The sequence below is a fragment of the Eretmochelys imbricata genome, chromosome 1, assembly GCF_965152235.1.
Source record: "Eretmochelys imbricata isolate rEreImb1 chromosome 1, rEreImb1.hap1, whole genome shotgun sequence".
NCBI lineage: Eukaryota > Metazoa > Chordata > Testudines > Cheloniidae > Eretmochelys > Eretmochelys imbricata.
Window position 1 is genome coordinate 121,514,799 of NC_135572.1, and position 25,891 is coordinate 121,540,689.

General features: G+C 40.7%; 1 protein-coding gene across 1 annotated transcript in view; it reads left to right on the forward strand.

Annotated features, from left to right (window-relative positions):
• VWA3B (von Willebrand factor A domain containing 3B) overlaps window positions 1-25,891 on the forward strand; it is a 124,445-nt gene that overhangs the window by 41,098 nt on the left and 57,456 nt on the right. The window contains exons 13-20 of the mRNA XM_077810832.1: window positions 5,459-5,557; window positions 6,949-7,131; window positions 11,184-11,311; window positions 12,885-13,069; window positions 13,702-13,839; window positions 15,014-15,053; window positions 15,167-15,323; window positions 20,754-20,872. Coding sequence (XP_077666958.1) covers window positions 5,459-5,557; window positions 6,949-7,131; window positions 11,184-11,311; window positions 12,885-13,069; window positions 13,702-13,839; window positions 15,014-15,053; window positions 15,167-15,323; window positions 20,754-20,872 — 1,049 coding nt within the window. The remainder of the gene's footprint in view (window positions 1-5,458; window positions 5,558-6,948; window positions 7,132-11,183; window positions 11,312-12,884; window positions 13,070-13,701; window positions 13,840-15,013; window positions 15,054-15,166; window positions 15,324-20,753; window positions 20,873-25,891) is intronic.

The following is a 25,891-nucleotide window of genomic DNA, read 5'->3' on the forward strand; positions in this document are numbered from 1 at the left end:
CACAAGGCATATTTCTGGGACGTGTGACTCTTTTGAGAGCAAAAGATATAAATGCTAAGCAAAGTAAATTAATTAGATTAGTTCCCCAATTAATATCTGAAGAGGTTCGAGACTGTGAGACAAAGTCCCCAGGGTAACCTAGACTCCGCTTTGAGGGACCTTTGTGGAATTCTAGAACCAGAAGGGCTCAGGGTGACCTAGGCCCTGCTTTGGGAATGTTTGACAGACCAAGTACCTGAGAGGGAAAAGAAGAGAAGAGAAGAAGTCTCCATCTAGAATTGGTAGATATATCTGCTTTGTTTGACAATTAGGATACCGTGCAGAGATAACATAGTTACTGAGGATGTATGCGTGGGGAGCTGAGGCTTATAGGAAAAGATGTGTACTGTGTAACCTTAACTGCTTGTGTGATTCTTCCTCAAATAAATTACTGTGCATGAAGCATATTGGTTTCTGAATTCTCATTGGTACTGGTAATATCCGCCCAGCCATGGGCAATTAAAAGATGTGTTTCAACAGAAGTCACCCCACCAACCAATATCTCTTCATCTTCTCCAGACAAAGCCATCATGCCTCCACTACCTACAACAGCTAATAACTTTAAACCATTCTAGGAGCTATTTAAAAGGATTGCTGACTCACTCAGGACACCCTTGGAAGAAGTTGCAGAGTCTCAACACAAGCTGTTGGACACTTTGCAAACATCAACCTCATCAGAGATTGCGCTTTGAGGCACTCAAATGAGACATAAATGAGGCACTCCTAGATCCAGCAAAAACCATCTGGCAGACTACCCAACAATACCGCCCACTTGTAAGAGAGCGGAGAAGAATGACTAAGTTCCCTCTAATGATCTGGATTTTTTGTTTTCACATGCCTCACCGAATTTCTTTGTGGTAGAGTCCATAAATGAATGGCGCAGACAACACCACTTCAGAACCACCCCGTATGACTAAGACTGGAAGTGGTTAGACCCCTTTGGGCACAAGGCCTATTCGTCAGTGACTGTGCAATTCAGAATCGCCAGCTACGATGCACTAATGGCCAAATACAATCACACAAATTATTCTAAGATGTCTGAGTTTATTGATTGCATCCTTGATAACAAAAAAAAACCAACAACCCAAAACAATTCAAAGCACTCATCTTGGAGGGTCACCTTCTTGCATGGATAGCCTTTCAAGCTTTGTTGCATGCATCAGACACAGTGGCATGATCCATTGCTATAGCCAGAGTTATGCAACAGGCTTCTTGTCTCCACCTCTCTGGGTTTCTGAAAAGTGTAATCTACGGTTGATCTTCCCTTTGAGGGCTTGAAATTGTTCACAGCCAAGACTGATGAATCCCTCCACGCCCTAAAAAATACTAGGAGAACTCTTCGTCTTTAGGCATTCACACATCTGCACCAAGAAGGAAGCCAGGGAAATACCACTCAGCACAACGAACAGGGCCTGCACCATACGTCCAACCACAGAGACAATATGACCCACAAAAATGTAGACCGGGGTAGGCAAACTTTTTGGCCCGAGGGCCATATCTGGGTAGGGAAATTGCGTGCAGGGCCATGAATGTAGGGCTGAGGAAGGGGGTTGGGGTGTAGGAGGGAGTGCAGGGTGTGGGAGGGGGTGGGATGGGCACACGTTTTGGCCCGAGGGCAGGGGGTTAGGGTGCAGGAGGGGTGCTGGGTGCAGGGAGGCTCGGAGAGGTGTGGGGTGCAGGAGGGAGCTCAGGGCAGGTGGTTGGGGTGCAGGAGGGGTGCTGCAGGGGGTTGGGGTGCGGGCCCGTGGGACATAGTTTGCCCACTCCTGATGTAGACAGAGGCCTACATAGACGCAGACCACTCCCAACTCAGCCATCAACATCCCAACAACCCTCCTGGAAACTGCAATTTTGAGTGTTTGGTCGAGGGCCTGAGACGCCTCCCCCATTTCCAAGTGCTGAAACCATCAACAACCGTCCATCCTTTCAGTGGTCCTCAGTCCCCATTCCACCCAGTATGACAGACCATCACCTCGGACAAATTGGGTATTAGAAATTTTCAACACTGGTTACTCAATTCAGTTTACCTCCTTCCCTCCTCACTGCTCTCCCTCCCTGTTCCTCAGGGACCCTTCTCACAAGCACCTTCTGCAACAGGAAATAGAATCAGTACTGACACAATATAAAGGGAAGGGTTTTTATTCCCATTACTCCTTAACCCAGAAAAAGACTTGGGGATGGAGGCCCATTCTCGACCTAAGGAAACTCAACAAGTTCATGAAGGTTCAGTGGTTCAGGATGGTCATGCTAGCAATGATAATCCCAGCACTGTAACAGGAGGACTGGTTCTCAGCCCTTGACCTCCAAGATGTATATTTTCATATCACCATAGACCCATCACACAGGAGATTCCTCGTATTTGTTCTGGGACAAGATCACTACCAGTACGAAGTACTGCCTTTTGGCGTCTCTACAGCTCCCTGGGTGTTCTCCAAGGTTCTCGTATTGGTGGCAACCCACCTCTGCAAGCAAGAGGTCACGATATTTCCCTTCTTGGACGACTGTCTACTCAAAGTCCTCTCCAGGGAAGACACCTTTGAAACTACTCAAAAGATATGGTTCTCTTCTCACAGCTAGAACTACAAATAAATATGCAAAAATCAATGTTGGCACCTGAACAAAAACTAGAATTCATTGGGGCCCACCTTGATGCATTGGAGCCCAAAGCCTCATTACCACTACACAGATTTGTCACTCACGTTAATCTGTTTGTCATGTACAAAACAGCCTACAGATATCAGCCAGGACTTGCCTGCAATTATTAGATCATATGGCAGCAACCACGTTTGTTGTAAGGTGTGTCAGGCTACATATGCATTGTCAGTGCTGGCTCAGGATGGTATACATTCTGCACAGACATAGCCTGAACAAGTGTCTTACGATGTCACTCACAGTCAAAAACTCTACACTGGTGGACTCAACCCCACAACGAGTTCCCTTCACACAACCCCCTCCGTCAATGATACTTACAACAGATGCTTCTCTGTTAGTTTGGGTAGCACACTTGCACAACCACATAACCCCGGGCCGGTGGTCCCCCTTGGAGTAAACATTACGCATCAACCTACAGGAACTACAAGCAGTCTGCAATGTATGCTCACGCTTTTTACCGCTGATCAGGAACAAGACCATAAAGGTACTGATGGACAACATTGCTTGCATGTTTTATATAAACCTTCAAGAGGAAGCAAAATCACCAAAGCACTGAGATTATGGAGCTGCATCCATCACAATATCCACATATCAGCTACTTATCTGCTAGGATGTCAGAACACCAGAGTGGATACGCTAAGCGGAAAATTCTCTCAGGACCATGAGTGGGAAATAAACACCACGGTCCTACAAAATATATTCAGACACTAGGGTTTCCTGACTATAGACCTTTTTGTGACAGCCCAGAATGCCAAGTGTCCACAATTTTGCTCAAGAACGGGATTGGGGCCCTGATCTTGGGGCAGTGCTTTCCTCATCAAAAAGGATGTGCCTCTGCTGTACGTGTTTTCCCTTAGCTCCCCCTATCCAGGGTGATATACAAGATAAAGACAGAACAATCCAGAATCATCTTGATAGCTCCCATGTGGCCCAGACAAACTTGGTTCCCTTACCAGATGAAGATGGTGGTATGCCCACCACTCACTGTTTGCCCTCTTTCACGTCTTCTGTCTCAGGACGCAGGTCAGGTTCACCACCCAAACTTGGAGATCCTCCACCTGAAGGCATGGCTCTTCGATGGTTCCAGGACAATGAAATGACCTGTTCGGAAGACGTAAGGGACATACAATTAAACAGCAGAAGGTAGACTACACATTATACTTACCTGCACAAATGGAAGAGATTCCACATATGGTGTCAGAACAAGCAAACCATGGATATTACCTCCCCCTTACCATTGGTACTAGATTACATACTGGAGCTAAAGAAATCAGGTCTATCCTCAAGCTCACTAGAGTACACCTTGCAGCCATCACAGCTTTCTGTCATGAAGTTGACAGGTACTCAGTCTTCATCCATCCTATTACTAAATGATTCCTCAGGAGTATTCGGAACCTCTATCCTGAAATATAAGCCCCCACCCAACCCTGGGACCTTAACCTAGTACTATGCTGTCTTACTGGTCCCCCGTGTGAACCCTTGGTGACGTTCTCTTGTGCACCTATCGATGAAGGTGGCCTTTCTTGTCGCCATCACAACCTCCCGACGAGTAGGAGAACTAGGGGCTCTCATGGCATACCCCCCATATACAATCCTTTTCAAAGACAAGGTTACTTTAAGACCACATCCTAAATTTCTACCTAAAATGCTTTCCTCATTCCACTTGAACCAACCTGTCTACCGTCCATCATTCTTCCCTAAACCTCATGAGAACAAACTAGGCAATGGTCCATACTCTAGATGTTAGACGGGCATCAGCATTCTATCTTGAAAGGACAAAACCCTTCAGAAAGTCACCAAAGCTATTCCTTTCCGTTATGGAAAGACTGAAGGACCTGCCATATCCAAGCAGAGGCTCTCAAAATGGATTTTTGGGTGCATTCACCTTTGCTACTGCCAACATGATCTGCAACCCACCCACCCCCCAGGCAATCGCACACTCCACCAGATCGCTCTCCAATTCAATAGCCTTCCTAAACAATGTACCCATCATAGACATCTGTAAAGCAGCCACTAGGGCGTCAGCCCACACGTTCATGGAGCACTACCCAACTGAACAACAAGTTGACCTCGAATGCTCTGTTAGGACTCTGTCTTATCCTCATTTGTAAAGCTCCTTCCTTCCACCAAGGGACACTGCTGTATAGTCACTAAAGTGGAGCATCCACAGGGATAGCACTTGAAGAAGAAGAGACGGTTACTCACCTTGTGCAGTAACTGAGATTCTTCAAGATGGGTGTCCCTGTGGATGATCCACTACTCACCCTCCTCCTCTCTACTTTGGAGTTCAGAGATGCACTCTATGGTGGAGAAGAAACTGAGGGCGGTTTGGTTGCACAACGCTATGTAGCTGCCAGGAGTGGCTTAAGACTGGGAGAGAGCATGTGCGGCCCAAACGGGCATTGTTACTGAGAGTCTCCGATCGCAGGCATAGGGACGCAGATTCGCCTAAAGTGGAGCACCCATAGGGACACCCATTTTGAAGAACCTCAGTTACTGCACAAGGTAAGAAACCCTCTCTTCCAGTCCCTTGATATCTAAGTTATACTTATTTGCACAGCCATTGAATGCTGAATGAGTTCAAATTTTACTATTACCACTTCCATCAAATTTCTGACCAGCTGACGCTCAACATGTAATTTACACTGTGTCACTGCTTTATCATGAATTTGCTCCTGTAATTGCTAGAAAAGAGCTGATGGTCTATTTTTAGCAGTGTAACAGTATTTTTAGCAGTGTAAAAACCCCCTCTCATTTGGGTTTTTAGGTTGGCAGTTCCACAAATACGCTCAAAGCACTTCAAATTGCGCTTGCTGATAGTGACATTCAAGCCATTTATCTTCTGACTGATGGGAGACCTGACCAGGTATTTGTGAAACAAGAAAACAGAGATGGGGTAGTGTGATGATTCGGTGGTAGTAGTAGGATGCCGAAGCACAGCTTTAGGGATGAATAAAATATCCAGGAGGCTCAAGCTTGTGAGGTTGTCTGTTTCAAAGTTGATACAATTAATCTCTAAACTAGTGGTAGTGGGGTTTATATCCTTTACTCTCTTACGGCAACCCTGTTTTATCTGATTTATGGCATCTAATTTAATTCTATAGGAAGCTTTTTTAATCAGCTGGTGGTTGGCTAAAAGGCTGAAGGGATAGCTTAAAATCTAAGATTAAATAGTAAAACTTGTATATGAGGTAATATTAAGAGAAAAATTCTCATGAATTAAAAAATGCAGAAAAATTGCAAATCCAACAGTATATTTGGATTTAAAGATTCCCCTTCAGTGTTACAACTGAAACATTGCAGTCTTGTGTGCTGCATGAGAACCAGAAAGTGAAAGACTAATAAGAAGATAAAGAGATGGCCCTCCAACTACAATACTTCCTTCCACCCCCAAATAACAAGTTATTCTGGGGGAGCAGGTGCAAAAAAGTAGGCATGTAGATCCTCTTCCGTCCATTTGCTGGAAGTACATGAGCGCTATCCCATCTCTGGCAAATTGATGTTGTAGTAAATATTGTAGGCAGAAAATTAGCTATTGACTTAAATTTATCATAGTTTTTTTTCAAGTATCTGTTCTATTGTAAACTGCTGTTTGTATAATGTAAAACATCTCTTATTGATAACATTGGGTCAGATTCTCATTTCACAAGGTATAGTTCTGGAATAACTTCAAACTCTTGGTTTATATAAGTGGAAGTAAGATCAAAATTTGTGCCAATATGTTTATAGCAGATGAAGTTGTGTTATTTTAGCACAAAATGGCCTGAGGTTTGAGAAGATATAATGCAGCAAACAAAAACTGAAAGGAAAGCACCTCTAGTTCAGCTACAAGTGCTATAAAAGAGACAAAAATGAAAATTTAAGTTATAGTTCATGGTGAAAACTGGCCAATATGCTGATAGAGGCATTTTAAAAATAATTCATTTACCAGGGAAAATTCAGCTCAGTTGCAAAATCTGGCATTCAGCAAAGTCTAGATATTACTTAGATTAAAAGTTGAGTTGAATGATACCTGAAGTGTATTGCTCAAGCTCACATGATAAATCAGTGATTCAGGTAGTGTTATAAACCAGGATCCTCTTGGATCTTTAGGGAAAAGTGCAAATATTTTTCTTTTTCTTTGTGCCTTGAACAGAAGGGATTGGTCCTACAAGCAGTGCCATGGCTAGTGAAATTCTGTACAGTGTTTGTTAAATAGTTGTTTATCTGCAGCATATTTAACACTATTTATTATATTTTATTTTTTTATTTTTACAGCCACCAAAAACAATTCTGACCCAAATCCTACTTCGTCATAAAGTTCCTATTCATACCATATCTTTCAACTGTGATGATACAGAGGCCAATAAATTTTTGCATGAACTATCAACTGAAACAGGAGGACGATTTCATTACTATAATATTTATATGACGGATCCTGAAGCTCCAGAGCCTATTGTGGTGAGTATTTCAAACTAAATATGAGAGTATGAATCTTCATGGCATGTTACGGCACAACAGAGCTTACATATATGCAGTTTGATAAGTATGTGACTCAGGAAAGAGGCTAATCACTTAATCACAGTCAGGCTGAAGTGATCTTAAAGCTCCAGGCCTGCCATTGCTCAGTGATAAAAAGAAAAGGAGTACTTGTGGCACCTTAGAGACTAACCAATTTATTTTAGCATGAGCTTTCGTGAGCTACAGCTCACTTCATCTGATGAAGTGAGCTGTAGCTCACGAAAGCTCATGCTAAAATAAATTGGTTAGTCTCTAAGGTGCCACAAGTACTCCTTTTCTTTTTGCGAATACAGACTAACACGGCTGTTACTCTGAAACCTGCTCAGTGATAGAATTTTATTAGGTCGTAACAAACCTAAATCACAAATATCATTTAATGTATATGTGATGTTCCCCTCTGGTGTTTTCTGGACCGGTGATCTGCTAGGCCTCCCTAATCCTTGACTCTGGGAGCCAGCCTTACCCTGCTCTGCTGTGAGAGCCCCCACTCCTGGGCTGTTCACGCACAGCCTCTGGCATGTAAGCTGCTCCCAGCTACCTGCAAGCGAATGACACTAGCCAATATCTCTGGTCCCAGACACAACCCTAGGAACCTCCGTCTTGCAGTGTCCAGTAATGCCTGCTGGATGCTGCAAGTTTATATAAGTTAGTCAATTTAACAAAGAAATTGATATGTATCAGGCTTGTTCTCCCAAGGGAAGTCTCTGACATACTGCAAAGCAAACGCACTGCTTCAGGTAGAATAAAGAAACAGATTTATTAAATATAAAGATAGATTTTAAGTGATTATAAGTCAAAGCATAACAAGTCAGAGTGGTTACCAAAATAAAATAAAATATAAGCACGCAGTCTGAACTCTCAACCCTGTTAGACTGGGCAGCAACTAGATTAAGCAGTTTTTCTCACCGCACTGAATAGTGCAGCCCTTAATCTACAGGTTTGTTCCTTAAACCTGGGCCAGTCTCCTCTGTTGGAGTCTTGACTTCTCAGTGTCCTGGTTGTTTGCAGCATAGGTGGGGCAGGAGAAGGGCCCAGTATGTGTTCACTCTGCCTGTTTTATACTCTCAGTCCATGTGCTTGTAGAACACAAGTCCAGGCATGTCTGTGTGGCATTGCTGAGTCTCTTCAGGCAAGGTTGAGCAATTGTCCTGTTTGGGCCTCCTGCAGGTGAGTCATTGTAGCTCTCTTGCTGGACAATGGCTGTTGATGGGTTGTTTAACACCCTGCCCGGGCGTTGGTTTCTTTCCTTGCTGTTGCCTCTGGGGAGCTAATATCTGGCTGATTCCCCAATTTACAGAATGCTTTAGTGACCACCATACAACACAATTCTCATAACTTCATGTGCATTAATGATACACATATATGGATAGAGAAATGTTTTTCAGCAGATCATAATCTTTCCCCTGATACCTTACAAGGCATGCTTTATATGTGAGATCACGATTATATGAAAATGAAGAATATGGGGCTTACAATATGTTCCCCCAAGGTACAGAATGTTACAGTATATTTATATGGGTATTGTTAGTTTAAAAACACATGGAGGTCAAATTCTGCCTGGAAAAAGCAGGTGTGATTCCTGGTGTCGCAAATGGGAGTTATGCTTACACCTGAACTGAAATTGATCTATGATTTTTACTTCAGCAATAAATGTCTTGTTAATTAATGCAAGCATATATAGCTAAAGAGAGTTTCATGCCTAACGTTATGACATATAGTTGCCACTGGAGGGAGAGGGTACAGGAGGGAATAAAACCATATCCATAAGCACTAAATTTACAAAAACAGCACAGACCTACCAAGTGTAATTAATAAGCTCAATCTAAAAATCCCCAGTAGTAAATTTCTTCATGGACTTCCAGAAATAATCATGTTTTTTTTTTTAAGTATTCTTGTTTTGAATTAAAGCATACAACCAATTAATTAGTTCCCCAAACACAAGGAAAAGTGGAATAAGAACTAGCATAATTAGGAACAAGAGAGTAGTATGAAATTTTGAACATCACAAACCATAATTCAGAGAAGCAAGACTAGAAATAATGCAGTTTAAAATATTCCATAGGCTGTACTAGATGCCCTTATAGCTCAGCTGGTGTGGATTGTGTGAATCCAGAATGTGTTGGAAAGGTTGGAAGGATGAAGCTTGTATCATTCGCATGCTGTGCTCTTGCACTAGTGGGGCAATATTGGAGCCATCTTTGGAATTCACTCTGTATCCCATCTCTGGTCCAGAAGAGCCCAAATCTATTCACCTTCCAGGCATGTTTTGAGGTGCAGCTTTTTATCCCAAGTTTTGGAGATGCAGGCACATGATAAAGATGGGATTTTGGGTGTGGTGGGTATAGGGTGACCAAACAGCAAGTGTGAAAAATCGGGACAGGGGGTGGGGGGTAATAGGAGCCTATATAAGAAAAAGCCCCAAATAGCGGGACTGTCCCTATAAAATCGGGACATCTGATCAGCCTAGGTGGGTATTACTTCGGTTTCATTTTAATCTCCTGTAGGTTATTTACTTATTTTCTTTGTCTTAAAGTTGAGGAAAACTGCTGGTTTTGTCTCTTATATTACTGTACTTGTAATTAAATCAAAGGCACCTTAAGATCAGTATGAGTGCTTTTCCCCCCATGTACATTAGTTATAAACATAAACAATAATAATATTAAGGACTGTCTAATAATACTAATGGCTGGTTAAGAGAATAGTACATAGTACAACCAATTTTTTTTAAAGCTGTCAATAGAGCTGATGCAAAATGTTCCTGAAGAAATGGAACAATGTACTATTGCCATCAGTAAATAATGGGCATATGACTATAGCAGCACTTTTCTCCAGTGATCATCTAGGATAGATTCTCCACTGCTTTGTACCTGTTGTAGTTACTTACCCCTGTGTAAAGTTGGTGTAAAATGCTACCATTCTGCACTGGTCATGTTTTACATCCAGTTTCCACTTACTCTGCACAGGTGAGATTACTACAACAGGCACAACACATTGTGGAATTAGGCCCTTAATATTTGGGTATTTGGGGCATTTAAAAATATTATCAAACATGAACCTGATGTTTAGATGCGGGTGCAAAGTGTCAGGATGGGCATGAACGGGGTCAATAAAGTGCAGGTTTTCTACTTTTCCCTGTACCTCTTTTTGTTATCTTGTGGGTGCAGTATATGGTTTTCCTGACATGTTTAATGCTGATACAATCTCTTCATTTAAGTTCAAAGCCTTATTTATACTGAAAAAAGAGAAGGCGTACTTGTGGCACCTTAGAGATTAACAAATTTATTTGAGCATAAGCTTTCGTGAGCTACAGCTCACTTCATCGGATTTATACGGCTAGTCCTTACTCTCAGTCGTAGGTGTAACGCTGGCGTGAGATCAGAATCAGGCCTGTTTGATTGATATGCTGCTGTAATTGTTTGAAAAATAAAAAAAATGTATCTTTAATGTGTAACAGTAAAAGAGAAACCATGTCAGTTACTGGAGCTTAGCTGTAATATAATACCACCACTAAACATGGACAAGGGAAGCAAAAGGTATGTAACTAAAAACTTGGAGCAGCAGGGCTATTCATGTCTTTTTTTGGAGTATGTAAAATTTTTCAAAGAGATAACTGGTTTGTGAGGTAATTGCAGTCATCTTCTTAAGAAAATTACAAAGCTTACATTGTCTTGCCAAATACACTTTAGTGCTATTTTTTGCCATCAGCGTGCTTGTCCTTTGCTAAAGGATATTTCTCTGTGGGAACATGAAATTACTGCCATCATCATTTCCCTCCCTTTTAATTTTATGCTAATAGTCAGTCTATGTTTGGTGTGGGACCAAAGCAAACTTTGTTTTAGAAATGAGGGAAACTCCGAGGAAAAAATCCAAACAATCCAAAATGTTATTCCCTTTTTCTACACCAAAAACTTATTTATTGAATTGTTTCTGTAAATGAATGAAGCATGTCTTAAGTGTAATTATAGTAACACATTCGATTTTCATTTTGGCAGAGTGAAGATATATACCTTTTAAAAAGAGAAATTGAACAGGGGGAAAGAGATCTTGAGAAAGTGCAAACCTTTCACACTGAATGTCTGATGATGAACTGGTGTAATGGAGAAAAAGATTGTGAAAATAAGTATGTTCTCAAACTGCCTTTATGCCTCAGAGTGCTCTATAGGTTACTCAAGCTACCTGTTAAATTTCTTGTCTTGTCTTCATTTTGCATTTTTCACCTCTAACATTCTCCTTAAGATATTTTCCTTTTGCAAAGAAAGGTTGAAAAATCTTTAATTAATACTATTGTAAGACTCTTTATGAAAAAAACAAGTCTGGAAGAAAAAGATGTTAAAATGTATTGCTTGGAATTGGAACAAAATGGTGTGTGAGCCAAGGTGGCAGCAGTAACACGGACTAGTTCAGATAGTGTAAAAAGAAAAGGAGTACTTGTGGCACCTTAGAGACTAACCAATTTATTTGAGCATAAGCTTTCGTGAGCTACAGCTCACTTCATCGGATGCACACAATATGCATCCGATGAAGTGAGCTGTAGCTCACGAAAGCTTATGCTCAAATAAATTGGTTAGTCTCTAAGGTGCCACAAGTACTCCTTTTCTTTTTGCGAATACAGACTAACATGGCTGTTACTCTGAAACTAGTTCAGATAGTGTGCGTATTCTTCTGCCTCCTACAGACAGTACATGCTTGAAAAAAACAGTTTGTCCCTTCAGTTTGTGATCCCACAGAACAAGTTTGTACATTCATTCTATATTGATCCTTATGGTCTCAGTCCAGTTCCCACCCCTCCACCCCCCCAAAAAATACCACCACATTCAGCACCAATTAACAAGCTCATTGGAAGTCTAATTGGACAAAGAGCTAATGTGCATGAAGAATGAATGTCCCTAGAGATGTCCTGTAGGTCATGGTGGATGGAGGCAAATTCCTAGGGCACTGGGGGAAAGTTTTTTCACTGCTACTAATTACACAGTTTCCATTTTATAGAAATTCAGAGGCCTTAGATCGCCAGGTATATCAAACCTTACAGGAGCACTAAATAAACAAAAAGGAGGAAATTATTTCACCTAATGCCTACTTCATTTGCGTACAACAAATAAAAAAACAAAAAAAATACATCTCAAAAAAGGTTTTAAACAATGAAAACAATCTCCTGCCTTCAAAAAATGATCTGAATTCAAACAAAAGTTCATGATTTATTGTTATAGAGGATGTGCAGAATGATTTAAGATGCATGGTAGGAGCATGGTAGGTCAGCAGCTCGGTATAAAAAAAATATGTAAAGTGTTTATTTTAGGGCTTCTTGTTGTTGTTGTTGTTGTTAACATTAGTAGAGACATTTATATCACTTATTATTTATAGGGTGGCTCCCTCTCCTCCCTCCACCCTTGAGAATTCAAAGCAGCTATACTAGAATAGTCTGGTCTCAGTAAAGGATAGAGTATTTACATGTGTATCAGGGTTTTTTATGTGAACCTGTGAAAGTAAAACTAACAATTTTTAACCTATTTGTGAAATCAAGACCGTGCTAAAATAATGTGAATCATTTTGCAGTCTTGCAGAGCATTTGAAATCGGTATTTAAGTGCCATATACATTTAAACTTAACATTTAAAAAGTGGTTCCTTACGAATGCATTTATACTCTTGAAGGTTATTCACTTGCTTGTTTCTTGTCTTTATCACTCATAAACAGGCATCACAAGCAGACTCTTACTGCATCCTCTGTAACCACACACATTCAGGAGCTGAACACCTCTCCTACCAGTAGGCCATACTGTGCCTCAGAAGAGCCATTGCTGACTTCACACCAGCGTACAGTAGATGTATGGCAAACTCGTTGTGACAGTCCAGTCAGAAGGAAGTCAGCACTGTATGCAGGTAACTATCTAAAATGAAGTGTGGATATTATTCAACAGAATTTATTCATCCACTGTGAAGTGATTCTGTCGATGATAAAATAAAAATTCCTTATCTCTGTTGCAAATAAAACATTTGATTATTTAAACAAAGCATTATATTAAAACTCTAATTTATCTTCCATCGTTTTTGCATTTTGTTCATCTTGGACATTTACCCTAGACTGGTCAATGTCCAGTCATTTGCACTTTCTGGTACAGTGCTTTGACGGTTGGCTTACATACCCTGCAGGGGAATGCCTAATTTAAACTATTTTGATTTAAATTTTAAAAATACAGTGTAAGCAGTTCAGTTAATAGTAGGCATTTAACCCCTCTCTCTTCTTCATGCAAATAAGTGAATCATTGTTTGTGGTTATTATGAAGAGCTCATGTGTGTGTTTTATTAGCTACAGCATTAATTTTAAAAAAAACAAACCCTTGGGAAAGTACAGAGAAACAATCAGTGCTGAAGTATTGTTACCTGTGATGGCTTGTCTAAGACAGTTCGTTTAAGAACATGGGATGAAAACCAAATAAGTGTTTTCAAGAATTGCAGGCAGCCATTTGATATGTAGATTAGTTGTCCTTTTCTCTCTGTCTGAATACCTGCAGAGCAAACAAAGACTAGTCTGCTCAGGACCCTGGGCCATCGAGCGAGGTCTTATGAAGAAAGACCAGACGAGAGGATATCTCCTGAAAGAAAGGGTTGTTTGCTCAGAAATAGCCTTAAATCTGCAACTGTGTTTAAAGGCAAGTTATCACAACTGGGGGAATTTCAGTCAGTTATTCTAATTTGTTTAGATCTGGTGGTAGCACATTTGAGATAGAGTTGAATTGTTGATGAGCTTGTAAACTGCAGTAAAAAGAATTCTGACTGGGTTTCACTGACCTGGTCAAGGAAGCATTTTCAGCAGGACAGTAAATTTGAGATATTAAAATATGATGGATACTGATTGAAAAATTGAATAAAATTTCACACATCTGTAAATAGCATTCAGTTTAGCATCATCTGCAAGGGAAAGAATGGTCTGTTTTTTTGGACGGACCTCAAGATCCTTGCACACTGTTGATACGCTGTCTCTTTGGCAGGGTCATTTTCCATGAAGGTAGTGCAGAATACTTTCATTGAAGACTGCTGAAGGCACATCTGAATCACAGTTGTTTTTCCTGAACAGGGTGCACATCTAAGATACGCTCACTGTAATCAAAGAAACATGAAAATTGTATATTAGCTTAATGAGATGCCAGTGACACTAAGTTATGTTACTTGTGGCCTGAGTTGAGGAATAAGCTTGGTGAATCTTCCTTCTTGGGTAAAGGCTATAAATCTAAACAAAGGTTAAAATAATTTTGAAATGATAAAATTAGGGTTTGTCTACATTGACACTTTTGTAGCTAAAACTTGTTGCTTGAGGGTGTGAAACACCCCGTGAATGACAAAAGTTGTAGCGACGAAAAGCGCTGGTGTGGACAGCGCTTCATTGGTGGGAGCTGTGCTCCCGGCGATGAAGCTACTGGCCCCTCATCGGAGGTGATTTTATTTTGCCACCGGGAGAAATAGTGGCCACACAGTGCACCTTACAATGGCATGGCTGCAGAGACACAGCCGTGCCCTTTGTAAGGTGCACAGTGTAGACACGTTGCACAGTGTAGACATAGCCCTAGTGCTTATCTACCTTTACATTTTTTGTTTTTATTAGTTCTTGTGAAGTGTGAGTGTTCAAGCACCACGATTGAAACACAAGAGAGATTAATTCTCATGAATAAATTTAGTTGCTGGAATAAGCATTATTATACAGCCTTAGTAGCACTTCTAATAGGCTCAGATAGAGCTTATGCTAATTACTTCATGGTGTGTGTGTGTGTGTGTTTGTGCAAAACCATTACATGATGCCTTTGTAAGTTTGTAAATGTTTTTCCACAGAGCTGAATACACAAAAGGTGGCAAAAAGAACATCTAAAGAGTATGTACATGTGTCACACACAAGTGGTAGTGGTTTATATTTATTTTCCGTAACTACTATATTACCAAATATGTTTCTGTCTAATATTACCTCTCACAATCTCTTATTTTTAGTTCTCTAGATACGTCTTCAGCTCATTGGCTAAAGACTCATGGTTTGGTTGCTAGACGACTCACCATAATGGATGCCTTAGCCCCTACAGCTGTTCCTCACAGTACTAAATACATCCCGGTTTTAGACAAACATGTTCTTTCTAAAGTATTTGATGAGGTAAAACTCTTATGCTGTTTCAGGGGAAGCTTAAAATTTACCATTGTTTTTATTTTTTTATTATTATTTTTTTATTATTCGTCTAGATAAATATTGAATAATTATGTCCTCAAGTGTCCACGGCAGAGTGTGGGTTATTCACAGTAAATGTACTGTATACATTTGGAAATATTTATTAACAACAGATATTGATAAAATAAAATTATTAATTCTGTTTCCTGCAGGGTGACAAGATAATAGAGCTTAATGCTATTTGCATTTGCATTTCTTGCCTATATACCAGTTGGTGACAGTGTGCAGCCACCAGGGGTTCAAAAATTGTTCATAGGCCATAGTCATTAATGATATTTGTTAAATCACTGGAGTTCTGAATTTTGGGCTCAGTTAGTCAGCTAGTAAACTGGTGAAGCTTTCCTGGATCACTAAGTTCTCAGAGCTACACGTTCTCTAGAGTGCTTTTATAAAAGAACAGAATGAAATGACCTAGGGTCCCATCTTGAGAGGTGCTGAGTCCCTCTTGTGAGGTTCTGAGGGTTAACAATTCCCACTGAATTATTTGTCATGAAATATGAACCTATGCCCTCCTCAAAGGGCAATCCATGTTGTGGAAGATTACCCCTGGAGGAATTCTTGTATTGGTGTATTCTCTATACATGCTGAGAATTTGTGCAGATCATTCTAAATAATATGTTTTTCAAAAATAACACAGCAGTGGAAAAGCTGGAGAGCATGAGCTTAAACTGAATAATGAAGAGGTAAAGGCTTTGTGAATGGGATATGATGTAGACCTGAGTGAGATATTCATAACAAAATGTGAACCTGCACACAATTTAAGATTTTTTTTAAATTTCAGTTTTAAATTCCAACTTGGGTGCATTTTTAAAGTAATTTTTGCTGTGATATTCAGATTTTTAAAGCAAAAATAGGCTCACTATTTTAGTGAAAATAGCCAAAAATATCAAGCTTGTTTCTGATAGTAAAAATAAAAGGGGGAGGGACAGTTTTTTAAAAGAAAGATGTCTTTTTGCATAAAAACCTTGCATAAATGTACACATTTTCATATTTCATACGTGAAAATAGTCTGTTTGCCAAAACCGAATAAAGAAAAACTTGTGTGAACCTGCACAATACAGTGAATTTGGGTATGAAATGTCACATAACAGAAACTGTGAATTTCCACAATTCTAATGGGCTATTTCCTGGCAATTGTCACTACTCCCTATGCCCTTTTCTGGAGAGCCCTACCAGCTGTTCTCTTCAGGTCTCCCCATGGAGAGTCTCCGAAGCACTCCCTTCATCTTTCCAGAATAATCTTGAAAATTTGTTGTAACTACTGCTTGCAAGAAGCACCTTGTAAAAACTAAAAGCCTTCTAGAATAGTTTGAGCCACCTTTCTGCAAATGCTGTTTTAGAGAAGTATTTTATCTAGATATTATTGGGCCAAATTAATCCATAGGGATGAATTTAGGCCATTTAGGCCATTATATTTGAAATGAATATAGTGGTATAGCTGTTAGCAAGCAATGCAATATTTGTAGGCATTTTTGGGTTCAAGGACATAATTACAGATAGAGCTGGGCAAATTTTTTTCTTATGAGAAAAAAATAGTTTATTTGCTGAAAAATGCATTTTTGGTCGATACAAAACTGTTCGCGAATCTGGCCTGACAGTTTTGTCTGGGGGAAGGTTTTTCAGGGTCAGTTTGAGGGAAGTAAGAGTGTGTTTGTTCTACTTTGTATAAATACTTAAATATTCAGTGGGCCAAAGTGAGAGTGACTCTATAGTTGGTGATTAAAGTACTCACTTGGGGAAAGAGGGGTATGAGATGTGGATTCAAATTCCTCCTTTTAGTCAGGTAGAGGGAAGATTTGAATCCACATCTCCTAGGTCAGTGCCTTACTCACCAGACTATAGATCACTCTCACTTTGGCCCACTGAATATTTAAAGTAGTTAAATAAAGTGGAACAGCTTCAACAGGAGAGATTGAGAGCACCTACCCAGAGTAGTCTATAGCCTGGAAGTAGATGCTTACCTGGCAGGCTGTGATTTGAATTCAAGTCCCTGCTCCAGATTTGGGATTTGAAACTGGCTCTCCCACATAACATTTTCCTAACCACCGAACTAAAGGTTATAAAGGGAAACATATATACCCGACCTGAAACAGACTTTTTCAATTTGTTGACAAATTCCAAACCTTTTTGGAAATGAACTGATTTTCCCTGATCTTTCAGTTTGCTGGCAGAACCAAAAAAATGAATTATTTGCCCAGCTTCTAGTTAGAACCAGTTATAAATTAACACTCCTGTCCTGCCAACTATTTTTACAGAGAACTTCCCCACTGATTTCATTAAGACATCCAATGAATAGCTTAATGGTAGGTTATGGCCTGAAATGCTGGAACCTGCATTATTGCAGGTCACAGATATGCTGTATGTAAAGGAAGGAAAGGAATTGAAACTACTAAGTGGAGTCAACAGAATTACCTTTATCAGCCCTGGAACCCATTCTCCTTTGGAACCCATGCTAACACTTGAAGGAAAAGCTGAGAATAGGGTGTGACTTTAATTATAAATAGGGCCCTACCAAATTCACAGCCTTGAAAAATGCATCATGGACTATAAAATCTGATCTCCCTGTGAAATCTGGCTATTGTAGGGGAGAGTGAGCTCCAGCTGCTAGTCCCAGCTGGGCTGGGGAGGGGCAAGACTTCCTATTCTCCTGCAGGGGCTGCTCCCAGGGCCAAGTCAGACTCACAGCTGGGAACCTCTCCTGGCTGGAGGAAGCTGTGAGACTGCTGGCTTGGGAGCCCAGCTCTGAAGGCAGTGCTGAGGTAAGGGTGGCAATCCCGCGACCCTCCACTGCTCTTTTGGGTCGGGACTCCATGGTTACAGCACTGTCAAATTTCAGACGTAAACATCTGAAACCATTAAATTGACTATTTAAAAAAACCTATAATTGTGAAGTTGACCCAAATGGACCATGAATTTGGTAGGGCCCTAATTATAAAGCTTGAGCAGGAATTGTGAGGTTGCGTTAAGAATCTTTGTTGCTCCTATACTTTGAAAGGCTCCATTCAGAATCATAAATATGTACACAATTGTTGGTATTCTTTCTCCTCAGATCTTGTTTTTGTTGGGGTAGAATGCTCCTTTGGTTTCTTAGAGGACAACATTATTTTTATTTTCATCCTCTACAAACATTAATGCACTAACATCAGATTTATTTTGGAAATAGAGAAGCAAGCAAAAAGGTTACCATGGCAATTCTTCATTAACATCATGCTCATGTGCTCATTCATTTTTGTGTGCCCTGGCAGTTTCACCTGAGCTATTTCAAAGAGATTAATTCATTACACAATCCATCAGTTTCATATCCAGAATAAAAGGTGTTCTGGCTGTTTAGCATAATGTGCAGTCCCCCTCTAGTAGTTCTGGAGGAATACTTCTCTGTAGATTCTTTTGTGTATCTGCTTTGAAGATTGTGGTGTCTTTAATAAGTTTAATGCCATAATAATGTATGTATTTTTGCCTATCCTTTGAGTGCCACTCAGACTATTATACCCATTCTTTGAGAAGTTATATTGAATTTTAATGTATTGTACTGTTGGGATAAAGGGTGGTGCTGGGGGGACACATTTCATTGAAAAGGGAGCCTATGTGGAGAAAATCCTGCCAGCCTCTTACCCCTTTTATATAAAGGGAACTGCAGCTTGAGCAAAACTGCTGATCTCAACTGTGGCAGTATGGGATTGGAAAACAGGTGAGGTCTCAAATAAGCAGGTCCCAGGCTGTTTAGGGCTTAAACTGCATCTGGAAATCCAGAGGCAGGCATTGCTCATTGAGTATTTCCCCATGTGCAAAGACTGATCTCATCTGTTTGGACAAAATACTCCGTTTATGAACAACTGAGTGCCACTTTCTCACTAGCTTTATCTTCCGAATGGATTTAAGGTGTACTCCATTGTGAAGTGCTTTGCTGTAGTCTATTAATGAGGTGACACAAATACATAAATCTCAGTGGAGAGGTCGTTCTCAGAAAGAAAAGGTAGTAACCTTGCAGATGGAGAAAAAGCCACCTGACTACTGCTGAAAGATGATCATCTAGCAATAACTGGGAATCCAGCCAGACTCCCATGATACAGACACAAGTAACACATGGCAGAGACATACTTTCAGTTAGAGGCACTTTTTTTTTTATTGCATCTTCTAATCATTTTCTCTAACCCATCAACAGTACGTCAGTTTCATCAGGATTGAACTTCGGCCAGCTCTCTGTCATCCATGCTCCAAACTCAGCCGGACATTGGGAAAGAGATTTAAATGCACCATTTGAGACAAAAGACGTTTTGCAGAATCTGTGTTGGTACACTGAACACAGTAGTACCTTCCTCCTGTACCCCATGTTTCCTTGTGGTACTGTGCACTGGAGTTTTTCCAGAATTACCCTGGAATAGTTTAGTTGTTTGAAGGGTTGTGGGAAGATGGGTTGGGTAATGTTTTTGTTTGGGGGTTGGGAAGTTGTGGGAGGTCTCACTCCCCTCTTTTCTTTAAGATCCCTTATTAGGGTGTCTGGCTGTGCTGTTTTTGTAATGAAGTGTGCTTCTGTAGATCCTGTCATACACCTAGAGCCAAATTTTCAAAGATGTTTAGACACCTAAAAATGTAGATAGACACCTTGTGCAATTTTCAAAAGTGCCTATGCAGGTGAGGCGCCTAGCTCCCATTGAAATCAATGACATTGGTTTCAGTGGGAGGTTAAGCATCTAACCTACTTTGATTTTTTGAAATCACAATGGGTACCTATCTGCATCTTTAGGAACCTAACTATTTTGGGGAATCTGCCCCTAGAGTATAAGATATGACATTTAAAATGTTTAAATAAGTAAATTCCCTATTTGCATGTTATGTGTAGAAATAGATGGCAATAAGCTGGTGTTGTATACAGAAGTATAATACAATGATGTATTAAAACAATACAATATATAATATGTTCATGTTGTAGATCCTGTTTGCATCCTTTCTGTTCTACCCTTTATCTATTAGATTAAGACTAGAGAGAGTGCTGCTCATTCCATTTAGAAGTTAAATAGCGAGTTAGCTAGCTTAATTTCCCTTGCCTCATAAGAATTCATTTGTAGAGTTCCAGCATTTATTTAAAGGGGTCACAGTAGCTATAAGATTTGTGTACACGTAGTACAAGAAAATGATATCTTAATTCAGAAACAAATGTTATGTTTCAACCTCATTACCTTTGATCAGTATCAGTCTCATGGGTCTCCAAACACTTGGTCACTCACATCAAGTGCTTGGCTTTTTCTTTATGAAATCCTTTGAGATTTGCCTTGTATACATAAGGTTGGGGTATTCCAATATTCTGGTTGATAAAGAATAACACAATAAATGAAGTCTTTGCCCTTTTTTGTGTTGTAGGTGTTACCCCTGGCCCATGTTAGCAATGACAAGAAGCGGATCACACTAATTAATCCTCAGGCAGTGAATCTTGATGCCTATAAAGAGAAACTGGAACAAGCAATTAAATCCTATGAAAGGTAAGTCTGCTCTTCAGATTTTCTCCATGCTGACAGACTAATTCCGTTTTTTCATATGATGAATTGGGTTCATTTTACATCTCTGACTGCCTTACCTATGCTTTGCTCACTAATCCATCTCCTCAAAGATGTATTTTAACATTCTGTACAACTGAGCATTTTCAAACAACCACCATTGTCTAAAAATGTATCCTGCCAGAGAAATGTTTTCTTCTTTTCAAAAGTGCGGCATTAAAAGTAAATGAGCAGTCAGGGACACCATAAATATTACACTGCACACATAATACATTATTCTTTTTAAGTAACAAAACTTCATTTTAATCTCAGCTATAATCTCAAAATGTTAAATGTAAAACAAAACCCTTTCTGAAATAGAAACAACATACAAATATAGCCAAGGTAATAAACAACAGGTTCCTAACATTAAGCTCCTAGATCCATATTTAGGTGCCTAAATAATTGTCCTGAGTTTCGCTATTGACTGCTTGGCACTCTTGAAAATCAGACCACTTATTTAGGCTGACTATGGGTTTAGGAGCATAACTTTACGCATTTGTGTTATAAGATATTGGCCCTTATTTTTATGGGTTTTTTTTTTCCACCAGAAGAGCTGTGTTATGCTTATTGTTTTCAGAATCAGATAGGAAGTAAACATTGAAAGGATATTATAAATCTTAACTATTTCTTTCTTGGCTTTTAAGTTTGTGGTTTTTGAAAATTATGTGATGATTAGTAATCTTAGCAGGGTTTTATGGACAAAAATCTTTAATAAACTATATGTCTAGTCAAATTTTATTCTAATAAAATGTACAGATTTAATGACTAATACATTTATAACAGGTGAGTCTTCCTTTCTTGACTAATTGCTGTGTTGGCTTCCCAAGTTTTAGGACTTGTCTACGCTACAGAGTTTTGCCAACAATAGGCAGCTTTTGTCGACAAAACAGTAGATGCGTGTACACTACGATGTGACTCTTGGCAGCAAAAATGCCCTGCTTTGGCAACACAATAAAACCACCCCGACAAGAGGCGTAAGGCTTTTTGAACAAAAGTTTTGTCGATAAAGTGCCAGTGTTGACACCACGCTTGATTTTATTGCTTTAATGGCCTCCAGGAGGTGTCCCACAATGTCCATCCTGACTGCTGTGGTAAGCAGTTTGAACTCCGCTGACCTGCAGCCAGGTAAACAACCATCTGCCCCTCCCCCTTTAAAGCCCCAGGAATTTTTGCAGTTCCATTTCCTGTTTGTTCGGCATGGAGAGGTCTCATTGCATCTTATCAAGTGACCATGGCAGCAAACGTTCTCCCACTTGGACCACTGCAGAGCTGTTGGATCTGCTCAGTATTTGGGGAGAGGAGGCTGTGCAGTCCCAGCTGTACTTCAGCTGTAGGAATTTTGATATCTATGGGTAGATTTCTGAGGCTTGTGTGAAAAGGGCTATGATCGGGACATGGTGCAATGCAGAGAGAAGATAAAGGAGCTGAGGCAGGTGTACCATAAGGCGAGGGAGGCAAAATGTCACTGTGGTGCTGCACCCAAGACCTGCTGGTTCTATAAGGAGCTGGACGCTATCCTTGGCGGCGACCCTACCTCCACTGCCAAGAGCCCCATGAATACTTCGGCGGGCCTGGAGGCAGCGGAAAGAAGACCTAACCCAGAGGATGAAGTTATTGATGAAGAGGTGGAGTTAGACGATGATGAGGAGCTCCCGGCAGGGTCGCCTGGTGGGGCAGGCAGCCAGGAACTGTTTACCACTCCAGAGGTTTCTAGCCAGTCTAAACAGTTGCTCTCCAGCGAGCAAGAAGCAGGAGAGGAGACGCTTGGTAAGTGGATGTCGTTTGTGTAGTGCAGAGGTGGGTTCAGGGTATAGAAATGCATAAGGCTTGATGTGTTTCCGTGTGCTAGACATTTCCCTTGTAATATAGTGCAACAGGATGTTGATGCACGCGGAGATCTCATGGGAATCCTCCAGAGAGATCTCTAGGAGGTACTCGGCAATCCTCTGCTAAAGGTTTCTTGGCAGAGCAGTTTTGTTCCTTCCCCCATTGTAGGAAACTTTCCTGCTCCATTCAGCAATCACTTGTGCAGGTACCAGAGTGGCACATGGGCGAGCAGCATAGGGACCAGGATAGAAACCACAAGTGTGTGGTAGATGTGCCATCGCTTCCCTGTTTACCCTGGTACCTCCTTTCCCACCATGCATGCATGTGTGTTGTTTTTTCTGAAATAATCTTTATTTGTGTCCTACAAATTGAGATAGCAGGCACTATCAAGCCACACACAGGTAGTTTAATCATTTGCTTACTGGAATTTAAGGCCCAAATTTCACAATTGCTTCCTATGAAAACTAGATGTAATGTAACATTGCAGTATCAATCACAGAGATGTACATTACTGGTTTTCATTTTCAAAGTGTTGCCTCAAAGCCTCCCTGATTTGACTAGCCCCCCCTACCCGGGCCCCTCTGATAACCCTGGTATCTGGCTGCTCAAAATCAGCAGCGAGGTGGTCTGCCTCAGCACTACACCCCTGACCAAACCTTTCACCGTTAGCTACACAAATATTATGCAACATACAACATGGGGCAATGATCATGGGTATAATACCCTCACTGAAGTCTAACCTGCCATAAAGGCATTGCCAGGGCGCCTTTAATCTGCCAAAGGCACATTCCACGGTCATCCAGCACCTACTCAGCCTGTTGTTGCACCGCTTCTTACTGCTATCCAGGTTTCCTGAGTGAGGTTTCATGAGCCGTGGTTGTAAGGAGTATGCTGGCTCTCCCAGGATCACTATGGGCATTTAAACATCCCCCACTGTAATCTTCTGGTCTGGAAAGAAAGTCCCCGCTTGCAGCTTTCTGTACAGGCCAGTGTTCCTGACGATGTGTGTGTCATGCACTTTCCTGGACCACTCTGCATTGATGTCAGTGAAACACCGATGGTCATCCACAAGCACCTGCAACACCATGGATAAGTATCCCTTCCTGTTGATGTACTCCGTCGCAAGGTGGTCTGGTGCCAAAATTGGAATGTGTGTGCCATCTATAGCCCCTCCAGTTAGGGAAACCCATTTCTGCAAAGTCATCCACTATTTCACACGCATTTCCCAGAGTCACGGTCCTTCGTAGCAGGATGCAATTAATTGCCCTGCACACTTGCATTAACACAGCCCCAATGGTCGATTTTCCAACTCAAGTCTGATTCGCGACCCATCAGTAGCAGTCTGGAGTCGCAAGCTTCCACACTGCGATTGACAAACGCTTCTCTACCGATAGGGCAGCTCTTATTCTGGTATCCTTGCGCCGCAGTGCTGGGGCGAGCGCCGCACACGGTTCCAGGAAGGTGGCTTTCTGCATGTGCAAGTTCTGTAGCCACTGCTCATCATCCCAGACCTGCATAACAATACGATCCCACCATTCAGTGCTTCTTTCCCAAGACCAAAAACAACAGTCCACCTTGTGCAGCTGTTCTGTGAATGTCAAAATAAATTTAAAGTTGCTCCTATCCATATCACACAGCATGTCAGGCAACTGGGAGTCTTGTTCAATTAGGAACTTCGTGATTAACAACACTGCCCTCCACGATGTGTTAATGACAGTTATCAGAGCATAGGAGAGCAGTGCAAGATCAATCCCTTCACTCAAAGATGCTGGGATGCACAGCAAACAAGGACCGTTGAAAAATGCCACAAAAGATGAAGTGAGCTGTAGCTCACGAAAGCTTGTGCTCAAATAAATTGGTTAGTCTCTAAGGTGCCTTTTCTTTTTGCGAACACAGACTTACATGGCTGCTACTCTGAAAGAAAGCTGGAAGCCCATGGAATGCTGGGATGGAAAACCATACATCATGGGACACTGAGCTTCTCCTGTCAGCACAGCTACCGCCTCTCAGGGAGGTGGACTTATTAAGCTGACGGGAGAGCTCTCTTCCGTTGGTTTAAAGTGTCTTCACCAGACGCACTACAGTGGCGCAGCTGCATCAGTGCAGCTGCATCGATGTAAATTTGTAGGGTAGACCTGCCCTGTCTTTCATGGTCTTAAAATAAAAACTGATTTGGAAACTGTTTAACTTGTATAATATTTATGGAAATCAATTAAGATATATTTGTTTTTATTTTGCACTCACTAGATTGAATGTTAATAGGTCTAGGGGGCCTGATCCAATGTTCATTGAAGTCAATGGGAATTTTGTCCTTGTTTTTAATGATGGAAAAACTATTTCCATCTTGTTCAGTACTGTGGAATGTTGTTGGAAAATAACCCTGGTTGCCTTTAGTGGAGTTGTAAGGGTGAGAAAAATGTCTTCTGATAAAATATTATGTGTGTTTTACTGAAGAGCTAGAACACAGGACTGACTTTTTAAGTTCTATGCCTGGTCCCTCTGAAACTTATTGACATGAGTGATCTTTACTGATGCTAGTCCCATTGACTGAAGTGAGTCAGGATTACTAGCATCAATAAGGGCTTGTAGGGCTGGGTCCAATGTTTTTACAAATATGTGTAAAAAATAAAACTGCTTGAAGGCATTAGTTGTTATGAGCATTAATTCTAATGAAAATTTCAAAATGAACGTTTTAGCTGTTTTTCCTTTAGAAGTGAGTGAAAAATTATTCAAAACCAAAAATATTGTTTCTTCTGAGTTCATGAGACAAACTAACATGGCTACCACTCTGAAACCTTTGAACAAAACATTATGGTTGTTCTTTCAAAAGTTTACAGCTGAACATTGACTTAATATAGCTTTGAAACTTTACTATGCAGAAGAAAAATACTGCTTTCCTTTTTTTTTTTTTTTTTTAGTACTTTATGTTTAACACAGTATGGTACTCTATTTACTTTTTTTGGGGGGGGTCGGGGGGGGGGTCTGTGCTGCCTGATTGCATATTTCCAGTTCCAAATGAGATGTGTGGTTGGTCAGTTCATAACTCTGGTGTTCGTAACTCTGAGGTTCTACTGTATATGCCTTTCCATGGTGAACTCCATGGTGCAAAATTCCAAGCAATTTTGTAGATCCTTT